Source organism: Corylus avellana, chromosome 4 (assembly GCF_965113065.1).
Source record: "Corylus avellana chromosome 4, dhCorAvel1.hap1.2, whole genome shotgun sequence".
NCBI lineage: Eukaryota > Viridiplantae > Streptophyta > Magnoliopsida > Fagales > Betulaceae > Corylus > Corylus avellana.
In genome coordinates this window covers 25103563-25119739 of record NC_142493.1, presented here as the reverse complement: position 1 = coordinate 25119739, position 16177 = coordinate 25103563, and the positions used below count along the sequence as shown (strand labels likewise).

General features: G+C 36.1%; 1 protein-coding gene and 1 non-coding gene across 4 annotated transcripts; both read left to right on the top strand.

Annotated features, from left to right (window-relative positions):
• The first annotated feature begins 49 nt into the window (after positions 1-49).
• On the top strand, positions 50-15003 carry ARP9 (actin-related protein 9). Of its 3 annotated transcripts, none has more exons than XM_059589588.2 (21): positions 53-344; positions 466-538; positions 700-809; positions 1068-1127; positions 1230-1295; positions 1857-1959; positions 4923-5131; positions 5737-5857; positions 7121-7185; positions 7920-8009; positions 8420-8470; positions 9251-9382; positions 9915-10004; positions 10095-10165; positions 10265-10464; positions 10533-10576; positions 10667-10716; positions 11399-11444; positions 12725-12775; positions 14293-14439; positions 14802-15003. In XM_059589588.2, exons 1-20 carry the CDS (start codon positions 342-344, stop codon positions 14434-14436), a joined length of 1779 nt encoding a protein of 592 aa, XP_059445571.2. In that variant the 5' UTR covers positions 53-341; the 3' UTR covers positions 14437-14439; positions 14802-15003. The 3 variants fall into 3 exon arrangements, 2 of the variants coding, with proteins under 2 accessions (XP_059445571.2, XP_059445570.2); XM_059589587.2 differs by having other exon boundaries at positions 54-344; positions 14293-14483; XR_009439744.2 differs by lacking the exons at positions 14293-14439; positions 14802-15003 and having other exon boundaries at positions 50-344; positions 10671-10716; positions 12725-12768.
• A 952-nt stretch (positions 15004-15955) lies between these two features.
• LOC132180186 (U11 spliceosomal RNA) lies at positions 15956-16084 on the top strand. The gene has a single exon (XR_009440074.1). It is a non-coding gene; the product is annotated as a U11 spliceosomal RNA (small nuclear RNA).
• The last annotated feature ends 93 nt before the right edge of the window (positions 16085-16177 follow it).

Below are 16177 nucleotides of genomic sequence, written 5' to 3'. Positions count from 1 at the left end.
CACTTTTAAAAATTTTGGAGATGCAATTACAAAATATGTAATAATTCGAGGGCCAAAACATGTTTTCCCCAAATAAATTCTGTTAGCTGCCCCCAGCCTCCTCGACGTCGTTTCCATTCTTGAATCTACCCGCCGTTACCGCTGCTGAAGAACTCTGCAAGACTGCAAAGTTGTCCGGGTGTTAGGACTGGCGAACTTCCCGGCTTGAGGAATAAAAAAAAAAAAAAGAGGAAAGAAGGAAAACCAAAACCGAAACGCAGTGCAATAAAAGGAGTGAAGCAACGGCTAACAGGCGATTCTAATAAGTTCAGTGTTCTTGCAGTGACTCAAGTCGATTTACCATGGTAAGAACAACCAGACGAACCCTCAGAGCTTCCACCACTGATTCAACCAACTGGAAAATCTGAAAAGTTTTTTTTTTTTTTTTTTTTTTTTTTTTTTTTTTTTTTTCTTTCATGTTCGCAGGATTACCTAAAAACCGTGGTTCCTACACAACTCGTCGCCGAGCGAGGCTCCAATCTAGTCGTCATCAACCCAGGTACCGTAACCCTAAGCCTATTCCTACTCGCACACGCACTAACCATTGCTCTTCACCACTGAAATTCACGAGCACTACGTAAAAATCCGCAGAGCCAATCCCAATTTGGCACACTGATTCGTTCATTTTTTCCTTCTTTTTTCCCCTTTTGGTGCCTGCAGGTTCTGCAAATATCAGAATAGGTCTTGCTTCGCAGGACACTCCGTTCAATATTCCTCACTGCGTTGCTCGGTACACCAACCAAGTCCCCAAGAGAAATGTTCAAGACCAGGTTTGTGGTTTACAATTTTCATTAAAGTCTTGGATTTAGTTGGTGTTAAATCATTCTAAAAACTTATGCCACTCCTACCCATTTATTTAACTGAAATGTGTGAGGTATGGTGCGGAGTTAGGCTTTGAGCTCATAACTATTAACTACTTTTATGATACCTTGTTAAATTACCAAACTGATATAAAGAAGGTGAATTTAATCATTATATTAGCATTTGAAGAGTCAGTTTTTTTTTTTTTTTTTGGTTGGCCTTTTCAGGTGCTCAATTCCCAGATTACTACTGCTCAGCATATAGAACGGGAGAAGGCTTATGATGTTGTGAGTCTATGCACATTGTTACACATTTTTACAGAATATTGTTAATTTCATTTTTATTTTCTTCATTTTAATTTTGTTTGTTTGTTTTCTTCTTTTTTAAAGATTGCATCTTTGATGAAGATACCTTTTCTGGATGAAGAGGTTGCCCACAATTCGTTCCCTCGCAAGGTATGCATAAAGATATTTTGAAAAAGATTCTTACATGAATTTTGTCATTGTAGTTGCGGTAATTTGATTAAAACAGGTTGGTTCCTTGTATTTTTTGTGGCGGTATGTAACATTTCTTAAAAACACAGGCTGTTTTTTGCTCTGATTGAAAGCTATTTGAAAAGCATGATCTTTTTGAAATTAGTAAACTGGAATTCATGTGTGTAAGGAAACAAGAAAATAGACTTGCTACCAAACAAGTCCTTAGTCCACTTTCATTGAATTTCTTTTATTCTAAATACTTACTTAGAAAGATGTTAATAAGGGCAGAATGAAAAATTCATTCGTTTTTTCTTAAATCTTAATTCCATCAAATTCCTTCCCAAGTGCTGCACATCTCTCTCTCTCTCTCTCAGTTTGGGTGTAACAAATGTATAAATGTACTATAAACAGTAATGCTTAGTTCTTTATATATGAAAAAGAAGAATTTTCAATGATTGAGACTTGAATGGACCATATACAATAGCTTGCTCACTGGTCAGTAAGTGCTAAGAGTAATGAAATTGATAAACTGTTATGCAGATGGGACGTGTAGATGGATATAATCCACAGAGTGGCAGGAAGGAAACAGCATTTACCTGGACTGATATATTTGAAAAGGAAACAACTTCATCTTTACCATTAGGTAACTGAAAATTTGGAACATATGCATGCATTTCTATTTGTTCATTGACTTCTCATGCCCATTTTGCCAAGCACCTTATTTGAGGTGGAAAAGTAATTAGGATAAAGCTTTCCATATAATTATAGAACATTGCTTGTGATAGCTGTTTCAAACTAATTATAGAAGCACTTCAAGTGGTGCATTAAAATTCAGTGGGATCCTAAACAAAGTGATGAAGAACTAAAAGTGCCGTTCAAGTTGTTGGTTCTAAAGCAATTATAGAAAAGCTATTTCTAGAATAGTGCTTCCAAAAAAAAAATTACAGAAACACTAAGACTCCATTTGTTTTGATGCGTTTCTGACGCAAAATGTTTTTAACTAAAAATATTTTTTGGAAAACTACTAGTTTTCAGATGTTTGGCGATCACACTAAAAAGGTTTCTAAAAGCATTTTCCGCTATTGGTTGATACTAACTAGAAGACAATAAAAAACTAGAAACCAACTAGGAACTTGCTGGAAACCACCATATCTTGAGGCCAATAACTCCCTTAAAAAAGGAAAATTTCACACACTCTACACGTGGACAACCTCACACAATTTCAGCCAAAATTCAATACACAACCATTGGTGACCTCACTGACCTCCCTGAACAGTTAGCCATAAGCCTCACATCACCACAATGCCCATCCATCCAAACTGCCGCAGTTGTCACCATGCCACAATCACCAACCAGACAAACTACCAATCAATGACTCCATTACAAGAAATCCAAACAAATAATACCCAAAATCTAGATCCAATCAACCCAAGCATCAACTCATCATGCTTCAAAAACCCATATATTCAAACTGGGTTTTGTAATTGTGGCCTCTCGGCCTATAAGAAGCTTGGCCTTTGACCTCATTCACTGGATTTGTCTTAACGTTGACCTTTGGGACATTGACTATGTCACACCATAAAAAAAACGCTAGCCACATTTATATTATTACTCCAAAATGAGTAGTCAAAGTTACAAGTAGAGTTCATTAAATCCACTTATAAATCTCATTCTCACCTAATAAGGAACCAATGTGGGATTAGACACCTATGTAACACCATCACAAACCATCTATCCAATGTGAAACACTTTCTGTGTGCCACAACTCCTGCACTCAAATCCCTAACGTTCTCGTCAGGGCCCATGTTATGCTTTAGTGACTAAGTGCCACATGAAGTTACTAAGTTGCTTTGATACCATTTGTCACAATCCTAAAAAATTGCTAGTCATATTTGTGTTATTACTCGGAAAGAGCTAGTTGAAATTACAATTAAAGCTCATTGGAATCACTTATAAAGTCAAGTCTCACATAGTAAAGAATCAATGCGGGACTCGGCACTCATGTAACACCCAATATGAGACTTGACTTTATGAGGTGTCACAAGCTGTATTGACGTTCGTGCAATGTCGACTTACCCAACCGAAAATGTCATCATTACCACTGTCTTCCTTCTCGCTCCCACCACCTTAACAAGCTTATCGCCAACTTAAGTGAGGATTTCAAGACTTGCTTTGGCTCCCCTACCAAGAAACTCGTTGTTGACTTCAATTGGTAGACCCATATCAGATAGGTGGGTGATGGTATTGGGTGCAAGATGGCAAGAGTCAATGATCTCTCAGAAACACAGGTCATTTTATATAATTTAAGGATGATTGTACATTTACTCTTAGAACTATTTCAATTGACCAAATTTTCTTGTCTCAACCAAACACCTGAAAATGAGGAAAATGTTTTGTGGAAAATATACACAAAAATGAACAACGCTTGATTGAAATATCGTTTTCATGACAATTACAAAAGCACTACTTGAAATACCCTTTCATTCTCGTATAAAAGTGAGACTTGGGTTACTGCTTTCAAGTCCATTGAAGCCCTAACAAAGTGATAAAGAATCAAAATAAACCATTTCAATGGCATTCTAGAAGCAAACTGAAAGCACTATTTGGATTAGCTGTTTCAAAATAATCATGTAAGCCATGGTACATACAGATAAAGGGTTTTCCCACATTGTTTGGCAAGTTGCAGTCGGAATACAGCTCTTAAGAGAGAACACCTCGACTCTTTGATGGTGTTTCCTTTGCATTTGTTGTATTTGATAGGTTAATTGCAGTCATAATGCCTTTCTTTATGTGTATCGCTAAGCATACTTTGGATCTGATCCATCTTGAGATAAGTGAGTGAGACAATGCTACATGGTTAAACTGGGAGGAAAAAATTGAACCTCGTCAGTTCCCCATGTTTTTGTGCATAATTTTCTCAATAGGTCAACTGGATAATATTTTACCCCATTATTCCACATACATTGGTGGGCTAGGGGAAGGGTCGGTCGGCTTTAATTATAGCGGGTGGCCTGATCAGGCCATAAATCCTGTTTTAATTTGTACAGTAGACAGCCCATTAAGCAGTGAACAGCATGAGAAGTCTCATCCAACAAGGTTCTTGTTCTTTATTGCTGCATTGCAGGGTTTCTAGGTCATAATTTCATGTTCTATCATTGAAATGTTATGATTAAATATCATTTTTCCTTTGCTTATATCTCTTCTGTGATCAGGAAGGATTAGATAAAAAGCCCTTGTTTTGGTTTTTATTTGGCGGGTGGGGGGAGGGGATGCGGAGAGGGTTTAGTTTTGGTGGCCAAGTGGTTAGAGATTTTAGATAAAGCTTTTGCTGGTATCGTATATCTTCTTATTAAAATAACAATGGCGGATGTATCGATGTATGTTGACTTTATTTCAAAATTGAGGCATTGATAATTATCAGCAAGATAGCTTCATAGTATTCTTATTTTTCGTTACATGTTTTGTGTTCTATGCTACTTGATTCATTCTTTAATTGATCACAATCTGTTGGATAATATGGAATTAAATTTGATGGCATTTAACATGTTACCACAATTAGTTTGGTCTCAGATTTCCTTTCTTTAAAAATACAAATTGGTTATGCAGGAAATTCGACAAATGAAGTTGTGACTAATGAGTCTGTGGACCAGCATGAAGGAACTAATTCTAAGGAACTTATTTCAAGCAAACCTAAATTCAGACAGTTCATTTGTGGTGATGAAGCACTTAAAATATCCCCAACAGAGCCATATTGCTTACGACGTCCAATTCGCAGAGGTCATTTGAATATTTCTCAACACTATCCCATGCAGCAGGTACAGTCCCATGTTTATTAACTTCCTCATGCATCAGAAAAAAGATTTCCAGCTGTCATATTTGTCAAATGCAAGTCTTTTTTGCCATATCACTGAATTTAGTGACCCAAATAATTATTTCTTAATCCCTTTTTATTATTATTATCATTGTTTTTATTGTTATTGTCGTCATCATCGTTGTTTTTATTGTAAAGCAAATGTAGGTATGTAATGGATTGGAACCTTATAATGTGATGCGATAAAATAGAATAATGGTCACAAATTGCAAGAGATGAAGGAAAATAGGAAATGGATGGATAAGAAACCACTTTACTCTTGAAACGTTGTGCTGCTTACACATTCCTGTATTGTGTACCATTATGATCTGCATCCCGGGTAAAGCTAATCACCATTTTGTGGTGTTACTATATCATCCATTTTGATCCTGCAAATCTATGGTTCCATTCTGATCATGCAAAACTTATGGTCAACAGATATGGGAACGTCGATGCCAGACTTATTAAAAGTCTTGCGCTTTAACTTTTTAATGAAAACACAAAACAATACTGTCTTTTAGTGTTTTACAAACTACTGTTTCTTATAATTACATTTTGCTTATTTTTCAGGTACTTGAGGATCTGCATGCTATTTGGGACTGGATTTTGATAGAGAAATTGCATATCCCTCACATTGAGAGAAACATGTACTCTGCCATTCTTGTTGTGCCAGAAACATTTGATAATCGTGGTATTTATATCTCAAGTAGTTCTTTACAGTTTTTGAGATTTTTAGATAGAGAAATCTGTTTCATTTACTTATTATATATATATAAAATAAGTACTTGAGAACTACTTATTATATATTCTCTACAAGAGAGAAGAGAAAATTTATATAGCCTTATTCGATTTGTTAGGTCTTTGACCCTTCTGATTACTATATCTTCTTAAAAACAAATCATATTCATCATAAATGCCTCTATGGATCAAGGAGATCTGCATATCAAATACATTATTGACACAAAAGACTTGATTTTGGAATCCTGTTGTCTCAGCTGAGTGTAGGCTTTTTCTCAGCTTGAACTTAAACGTATCCTCTCTGATACGTACTTTAGAATTTGCTGGCCAGATCTAAGACTAAGATATCCATGGCTCAGGCTTCTCAATAAGCCTTTTTCTTCTGTGTATGCTGGATACTCTTTGACTAGAGCACTAAATATTCTTGAGGTTTAAGAAATTATGGATACTCAGCGATTTGATTTGCTTTTGGGGAAAAGAAAAACTCTGGGGACTCTTTGGCTTTCCCTCTTGTATTTTTAGGACTTTTTCTCCTTAATAAAACTTCTTATTACTTATCAAAAAAAAAACTATTAAGCATTAATCTTGGATTTTAAGCATCTTTGAAACTATATCTCATTGTGCTTGTCAGTCTGTGTAGTGTTAGCTTGCATCATAGTAATGGCAGTTCATAGTGCTGTCACTATTTTTTTGACTTGGATGATTTTAAAGATGCATGCTACTTTACCTGGTTTAAGTCTGTTGAAGTTGTACCATAATTTGAATTCAAGCCTCCACTCTAGGTTCCGATCCTCCGCCTATTTGCCTGTCCAACAGAATAATATTTTTTTTTCTTAAAAAAAAAGTTGTATTGCTAGCTCCTGCGACCTAGCTAACAATCTGTTGGTGGGTTGTACATCATGTATAAGTGAAAGGCTAACGACCTTTGCTGTTACTTGATCAAGTCCTACTAAAACATACTGGGCATTTCTGCCTGGCACATGTATTTCATCTTACTGGTTGGCATGCCATTTATGTGAAAGATGATGTCTGAACTCTGGTTAAAACTCCATTTTCTAGTTGTCTTATGTTCTAAGCAAAAGCTTCAAGGATCTTATGCTCGTAAATCTTTGATTCTCTTGCCATCTTTGCCTAATTTTCTTCTACTTGAAGAGAAAAATTAATGTGGGAGATAGGAGAACTATTTTAATTTTCTATTGTTGTTTGTTACAAGCAGAAATAAAGGAAATGTTAACCTTAGTGTTGCGAGACTTGCGCTTTAGCTCAGCGGTGGTACACCAGGTGAGAGTTTCTATTAATTAGTAAAAGTTTTGTTTTTGCTAGATATTTATTACTTTACAGTTCATAGTAATCTTGTGAAACTGGAGTCATGTAAGTAAATTTTGCAGACCAATATTTTGTCCTATGGCTGTGTGATACGCATTAGTTTCGTGATCTTATTTTGCTGGATAAAGTCTGAGCTTGATTTATCTTGAGCATCAACCATTTCGCAAGTGTGCATGAATATTTAATGAACTTATTGGCTATGTAAAATGAGCATGTTGGAGATAGATTTGGCACAATATTTTATGAATTTTTTTGGTGTCTTAGTTTCAACCATGTTATCAATGAGAGTGTATTCCCCCCTCCCCCCCTCCCTTTTGTCTTGTTCATGCCCTTTTTTTTTTTTTTTTTTTTTTTTCTTTTGTGAAAATTTTACTTGGTTAATGATTTAACATGCTGCTCAGCAAAAGATATACTTATATTATGATAGCTACTAGATTATTATTTTCTGGAGTATTAGTAAAAATTGTACCATTACATTTTTTTTTTTTATCCACATGCCATTTGCTCCTTGAGACTAAAGCTAGAAATGGAATCCTGATTTAAAAATTCTGATTGTTCTCAGTGTTTATGATCTTCTTTTTTGAACTTCGCATTTCCACATGTACGTTTGAATTGTTTTGGCTGTAACCAATGATTCTTTTGGGTTTTCCCCTAGCAGATGATGATTTTTTCTGGAACTGGTGGTGCAGGAAGGTCTAGCTGCTGTTTTTGGGAATGGGTTATCAACAGCTTGTGTTGTAAGCATGGGGGCTCAGGTGACATCAGTGATTTGCGTCGAGGTAACTGCAATAATTTTGTAACTGGACATCCAGACCTGCTTCTTCGCATTTGAAATTAAATATGTAACAAACCACTTGTCTTGTTATCCAACTCAAATATACTTTTCTACACGAAAAAAATAAAATAAAAGATGTATGTGTAGCAAAAATATTTCCTTTTGAAGCAAAAGCTACCAGGTTTCTCCTTATATTATACTATTATCAGCATTACTGACAGACTACCACTGCCACTGCTGGTACTGCCATGTATGACATTTATCACAACTGCTACCTTCAATGCTTCGATCATCATGTATCCTTTGCTAGCTTAACAACCGATGACACCAATAGTAGCGTGATGAAGTCTCAATTTTGGAAAGTAAGTCTTTCCTGACTGTGGTAATCAACTTGTTGCCTCTTTTGGTGTTTAGGATGGAGTTGCACTACCTACTACAGAGAAGACATTACCTTTTGGTGGAGAGGTTTGGTTCATCTTACAACTCATTACTTTACTTCTAAATTAACTGTACTTATTTATTGTTTCTTTAGTTGTCACTGTTGAAAAATAGATTTTTCTATGTTATCTTCACCCTTACTAGCTAAGTATATGAGAAAACTGTTTACCTTAATACTAAATCTTATCCTTTGATCAATAATTTAACTTAAATCGGAATTATTTATGTGAGCAGTGTGAGGGTTGCTTTTCTGTTTATTTATGGCCTTATTTTTGGCAAAAGTGTGTGCTGCCACGTTCTTCTCTCTCTCTCTCTCTCTCTCTCTCTCTCCTTTTATGTTGACTTGTGAACTTTCTGACTGATTTCTCGTCCTCCAGGTGCCTTCATCTTGAATCATATCTTGCTGCTGCATTCCTTTGTTCTTGCATGGCACCGAATCATCCTATACAGCTTTCTTTCTTTTGTTTCATGTTTGTGTCCATTCTACATTCTTTGTAAAGGTGCACGGCACCAATTTTTTGATCCCTTAAATTTTTACATTTCTCATTTTATCTTGTTTTTTAAAGTGAATTTTAACTTGAATATCATGCGTTGCTGCTGCATTGATTTGCTAACAAAACAAAACAAAACCAAAGATTCTCTTTACAATGACCTTCTCTTTCTTCTCATGTTTCTGGATTACTTCTGCTGCATTCTTTTTGCATTTGTTTTGTGATTGCCCAATCTGCTCCACATAGCACATAGGTGATCCATACTTGTCTTTGCTAATTGCACTGAAATTTCAATGATCTGTTTCCTTTTTTTCAGGATATAGCAAGATGCCTTCTCTGGACTCAAAGGCATCATCAGACATGGCCACAAATCCGTACCGACATTTTGACAAAGCCTATAGACCTGTTGATGCTTAACCGACTGAAAGAGACATATTGTGAAATTAAAGTGAGCTCTCTCTCTCTCTCTCTCTCTCTCTCTCTGTGTGTTTAGCTGATTTGATGTGATGTGATGAAAGCGCACTAGGATGGTTCTTTGCACCTAGGTGCCTTGTGTAAAATGTGTCACATAACTCTCACCTTGTAAATATGAGTCCTAAGTTCATTGCTGCGATTTCTCTTTTATGCATGATATTGTAGTCGATGAGACCTAAGAAATACACATATTGTTCCACATTATGCCATCACCTTGCCACAAGCTTTGTACCATACCATGTTCCCTCTGTTGTTTGGACATGGACATCTAAAGAGTTGACTGCATGTTGGATGCAGGTTGACTGAATATTCGAATCAAAAGGTTTACTTCCTTAATGCTTGACATGATTCGTGAACAAAATAGTTATATTATTTAGCTGTTGATGTCTATCGAACATGTCAAAAGAGTGTTTGACATTTTATGGGCATGGACAAAGGCTTCTTTACATAAATGTCTTTTCCCCTCTGGTTGTACTTCCTGCTAATATTTATTTTCCTGTGCATAGGAGGGGGAACTTGATGCTGTTGCTGTAGTTCATTCTTATGAAGATGGCATGCCAGCTGGATCTCACAAGACAAGGCTAACTGCTCTTAATGTGTGTTTCTTAAACCAATCTTCTTCCATTTATTCAGTCCTTTTTGAATGTAGTTTGGCGGAACAATATTTTTTATGTTTATTTTAATAGGTTCCTCCTATGGGTTTGTTTTACCCAACTCTTTTGGTTCCAGACGTGTATCCTCCACCACCCCGTTCTTGGTTAGTATTGCTTATCAAGTTCTACTAGTTTGTACATGAAGAAACTGGTAGTAACTTCTGGTACTGGTAGTAACTTCTGATACTATAATTGTTTACTAGGTTTCATGACTACGAGGATATGCTGGAAGATACATGGCACATGGAATTTCCTAGAAGATCTGACATATCAGATGGTTTATATCCTAGCATGAATGTTGGATTACCAATGTGGGATAGCTACCCAGTTTTTTCGGCTAGACCAAAGAAAGAAGAGAAGGTTGGCCTTGCAGAGGCTATCACAAGCAGCATTCTTTCAACAGGTAGATTTGCATACATTTCTCCTACTATATAGTAAGTGATACTGATTAAACTGTCTGGTGATTGACAGGGCGTATAGACCTCCAGAGAAAGTTGTTTTGTAGCATACAATTGGTGAGTTTGGGAGCACCGTTGGACTGTGTGAGATCCTATTTCAGTATATTCAATGTAGGCAAGAAGTAATAACATTGTTTTGTGCTTTAGATAGGTGGAGTGGCTTTGACAAGTGGTCTTGTGCCTGCTGTGGAGGAAAGGTTTGTTCAACTGTTGCTTTAGAAAGAACAAATGCAATTGTGTTAGTACTATCAATTTTAGATTATACTTTATTTGATAGAATTTCACACAAAATTTCATACTTATGTAATGGCTTTAAAATGGCCCAGGAGGAATGAATCTACCCAATGTGTTTTAGTCCTTTGCCATGATTAGTAAAGAATAATTAAGATGAAATCAACTATTGAGATCCTGATATGCCCTTGTTAGAAGCTATATTAAGGGTCCATTTGGTTTAATGGTTTTAGAACATGCAATTTGAAAAATAGCTATTTCTAAACACAGTTAATTAAAACTTTGATTTTTAAAAACACGGTTAAATGTTTGGTAAATCACATTCTAGCCATTAAAATTGCAGTTTGGTCTTTGAATTTCCGTGTTTTTAAAAAATGCACCATCTTACTTACGTGCGATTTGAAAACTTTGATTTTATCATGTTTTTAAACCACCATTTTTTTCAAACACATTCCCAAACGAGACATTCTGCGATTTTGTCTAAAAATGCACTTTTGGCCTGCAAAATCATAAGGCCAAACGGACTCTAATTTAAAGTAGGCTCTTTTAAATGCTTTTTGAAATGTAGTGGACCTATTCAGTTTCCTTGGGAGATTCCAACGCCTTTTTAATGTTTTTACTAGTCTTATTTGTTCTTTCTTGTTGCAGAGTTTTACATGCAATTCCTTCAAATGAAGCAATTGATACTGTTGAGGTTAGTTTAAACGTGTCATCTTCTTCTCCATATTGCACAGCTTTACTTTCTGTTTCTTGGATACTTCTTCATTCAGAAAATAAGCTTCTTAACTCCAATTTTAACCTTTTCTTGGATGAAGTTTGTGTCTCTGCATTCAATTGTATTCCTAAAATTAATGATTCATTTTTCATGTTATCTTATGATACATAATTCAACTCTTTTGAATATATCATAAGAGGTTGCATATAGGAAAAGAAGCAGTCACATCAATCAGAATGGGTAGAGCTCTAGATGGCTGTCAAAATCAACCTTCTCAAACTTAAAGCTTCTGAAATCTGATTTCTCATAAATCAACTCCTTAGTTAGAAGACAAACATATGCACTCCATAAATACCCTTTGTTACTTGAACTTATATCAACATAACAGCTTAACGATCCCATGGGTGGATGAGCGTAATTTAGTAAACACCCAACTAGGCTAGTATTTTGATCGCACTGCCCGCCGCCCCCGCTCCCCCTCCTCGTCGTTTATGGATAAAATTTTTAAGTGCAGGCTGGTTGCTGCTGCATCAGTAATAGAAGAATTTTCGTTTATTCACCTAAAGCAACACAGACATCTTTCCCAATAAGTATAAAAGAAATCCAGAACTAGGGAAGTTATATATAAAATGTCAACAAAGTTGTACATATTTATAATTTCTGGTATTTTTTCACATCCTTGGTTCTTATGCATTCAACCAGATAGTCAAACATAATAAATGTTTAAAATTCTACATTAGAAGATGAAAATACATGGCCGTGTCTCCTTGTCTAGAATTTTTTTAAATTGCCATGTCCAAGAGTTTGTGTCTATGCTAAAACATGACACCTTATCCATATCCAAAAATCATTGCAAAATGGTCATACGTTTAGATTATTTTTTTTCTTGGGAAAGAAGAAAAGATCTTTGGAAAATTTATAGATAAAGCTCCGATTTTTTTTTTTTTTTGATAAGTAGATAAAGCTCCGATTAAGGGGGGAGAAAGCTGAAAAGGCCTGTACACAAAACAATCAATGAGTTAAATTCTAGTAAAGTTGCTTCTAGCCTGGTAGCGGTAATAGTATGACTCTAATTATACATTCTACTTCTATTTTAGCTCCAGAGTTATACAACTGTATGCGCTGATCAAGATCTTAATTTTATATGCATCATCAGTTTTTGACCCCTGAGATTCCTCTGTACTTCCTAAATCATCTCTTCTCTCACTTTCATTCAATTTTAGATGATAGATTTTCTGACTTCAGTGTATCTTAAATAGGTCTTGCAATCAAGAACAAATCCAACTTTTGTGTCATGGAAAGGCGGAGTGGTAAGTCAAGTACTCACCACCGTTCTCTTTTATTTGGATATCGCCTATTTTCCTTTGGTCCTTTAAAAGTTGATTCTGATCAATTACGTGTTTTTGTTCTGCTACTGCCTTACTTTTCTTTCTTTTTTTTATTAATGTTTTTATCGTTGTCTTCTTACAATTTGAACATCTTAATTACTTCCTGTGTGCATTGGTAGAAAATATGCCACCATAAATATGAGAAGTATTATCTGATTGTTGAGAAGATTGAGTGATGTTTGGCTGGTTGGAAGAAGTTGTAACTGTCTAAAGGGGGTAGGATAGCCTTGAGTAGGAGTACCTTGTCTAATCTGCCTACTTATTTGTCTCGGTTCCCCCTCCGAGCTAAAGTTGCTAGGGGCATTGAGAAGTTACATTTAGATTTCTTATAGGGAGGTTTGGGTGAAAAGTTCAAATTTTACCTAGTAAGTTGGCCCTAGGTATATATGAGGGGGGTTTGTGGGTTAGAAATTTTTTTATGTTCAACTGAACTCTTCTAGGGAAGTGGTTATGGTACTATACGTACGAGAGAGAGAGAGAGAGAGAGAGTAGTGGTGGACCAAGGTATGGTAGTCAATGGGACAGGTGGTGTTCTAATGAAGTTAGTAGGTCACATGGGGTTGCTCTTTGGAAATTCATTAGGAGGGCTTAGAAGGAATTTTCGGGGGTTTTCTAGATTTGAGGTGGATAATGGTTCAAAGGTTAGATTTTAGCAGGATGTGTGGTGTAGAGAGCAACCCCCTTAAGGTAGCGTTTCTGGATTAGTAATGCCTTAAGGAGGCCTTTGTGGTGAATCACCTTCACTTTTCTAATGGTTATCCTCAGTGGAATGTTAATTTTGTTAGAGCGACGGATGATTGGGAGATAGATTTCTTTACTTCATTCTTCCATTAGTTGTATTCCATCAGATTGAGACGGGTTAGTTAGGATAAGCTTTGATGAGCCCCTTCCAAGAGAGGGTTATTTGATGTAAAATCGTTTTATAATGCCTTAATTCCCCATATTAGCATTCCTTTCCCTTAGAGGAGTATTTAGAGGAGCAAAGCCCTCTTGACAGTGGCTTTCTTTGTGTGGTTGGTTGCTTTAGGTAAGATCCTCACTTTGAATAATTTAAGAAAGAAACAGACTATTGTGGTAGATTGGTGTTGCATGTGTAAGAAGAGAGGGGAAACCATGGACCAGCTCTTACTCCATTGCAAGACAACCAGTGCTAATGCTTGATGTAGTACATTTGGAGAGAAAGAAACAATCAAAACTTCGAAGACATGAAGAGGAAGGTGGTGAAGTCAAAGGCTTTCTTCTTCAATACCCTATAACAATGGATGGTTGCCTTGAGTGTTTTCATGTTTCATGTTTCTTGTTGACTTTTTGATTTTTTTATTTTTTAGTTAGGCGTTTCTCTTCTATACCTTCTATGTACTTGGGTGCGCCTTTTTGTGCGTTTAATGAATTTTTTTTACTTATAAAAATAATTCCCTTATGTTACAACATCTTGACAGATTCTCGGAATTCTTGATTTTGGCCGGGATGCTTGGATACATCGAGAAGACTGGATTCGCAATGGAATTCACATTGGAAGTGGCAGAAAATACAAGGACTCTTATTTTCTTCAAGCACAAGCAATGTGCTACATTAACTCCTAAAAGGTGGCACGGCCTCCTGCTCTGATTTTATTAGTTCAACATTGAAGGTGCTAATTGCTACTTAAAGCAAAACAGTCTAAATCATAGTTTTTGAACTTTGTTGACTTTATACCATCTTTAAAGGAGCAGGTATTGCCCGTCATTTTCTGATTTTTCTTTCTTTTTTTTTTTTTTTTAAAAAAAAGAAATTCTCTGCACCCTTTTATCCTCATACATCTTAATTCTAACTGCCATTAGAATCGATGCTGAAGTTGTTTATAAATGCACCAAATTTGAAGTTAGAGGTTGTTTATAAGTGCTCCACTAAAATGAGCAACTTTGATCTTTTATGGCACTATTTACCGGTTTCACTTTTGGACTCGCAGGTTTGACAAGCAGAGTGCACCATTAAAATGATGCAAGAAACGGGCTTCCGACTGTTTGTGTTTTCATTTGTACAGGTCTTCATCTAAGTATGTGAAATATGATTATACTGTAAGGACCAACTAGTCTTTTAGCATAACTTACTATATTACGGAGTGGATCATGAAATTTTTTGAGTTAATATATATCCACTTATTTTCTTCACTCTGCTTGCAAAATCAATTTCTTACTCTTTTTGAATAGCATAACTGTTTGGAGAATAGGATTGTGCAATGCTATATGGGTTGTTGTGTATGAGTTTCTGGGCAGAAGTTTGCATTTTAGGTATATTTTTGTTGAATGATTATATATGGTTTAGACAAACGTAACCCATGGCTGGATCAAAGGAACCAATTCTTAAAAACAAGCTTTAAGCTTGCGATAGTGATTCCCTTGAGGTTTCAACAAATATAACCCAGATTGTATTTAGCACAATCAGAGCATGCGAGCTACCCCCCAGTGCTTGTCTTGCCTAATCAACGCAAAACAATACCCTGGGCTGTGTTGCGTAGTGAGACAACTCATAGATGAGCTCAGTTGATTATTAGGAAACTTTACTGTCCTTTCAACACCACAAAAAATCTATGGTTTGATAGGTTTTCTACAATTTGGTTTAAAATCGCATGCCAAATGCACTCTTAGTTGAGGTTGATTATAACGTTATAAATAATTCCAACCAGATTGCAACAACGTTTTCATTTCTGTGATGAAATTAAAGTTTGCTGATAAAATCTTTAGTCGATTAGAAGAGATTTGGAATTAGATTCCGTTTACACCAAAGAAGAGGGTTTTAAGGGAATATGAGATGGCTATATAATGTTGTGTAACCCATAGACCCAATAAGTATCAAGGGGAAAAAAGAAGTTAAATCAGTATGAACCAACAAGCAAAAGGAGCTGGAAATGATCGGTGTTTATCAGGATGTGAGGCAGCTAGTGCCACCAAAGTCTCTTTTGAGAGATGTGTTAGAACCCAATCGCGAAAACTTGACTAGGTTGTGGAAGCCTGGAAAGGAACTCAAGATGCTTCAAGGCTACTGTATCCCACATTGGAAAAAGACGAACAGGTGTTGGAAAAGGCTTCCTATAAATATTACTTGCGATGCTACTTAGAAATTTAAAAGGGTCGGTTGGCTAAATATGCCACGCTCGCCCTCGATTGGTGAGTGCTGTATGGCTATCAAGACATATGGCCGACATAATTTGTGGAACTCCAATAGGGTTGGCTCGTTTTGGCCGACCCTCCTACCCTTAGTCAAGCTTGTTTAAATTTCAGAAAGTGGGTCAACAAATCCAAATGCTAGCCAAAATCTGTCGATGAGTTTCTTCTTACTTCTTCT

What these genes read in the sequence shown, in the direction of transcription:
- ARP9 (XM_059589588.2), top strand. An exon ending in ACAATTCGTTCCCTCGCAAG is followed by an intron (nt 1,296 to 1,856) that starts GTATGCATAAAG and finishes ACTGTTATGCAG; the next exon opens with ATGGGACGTGTAGATGGATA. An exon ending in TGTCATGGAAAGGCGGAGTG is followed by an intron (nt 12,776 to 14,292) that starts GTAAGTCAAGTA and finishes ACATCTTGACAG; the next exon opens with ATTCTCGGAATTCTTGATTT.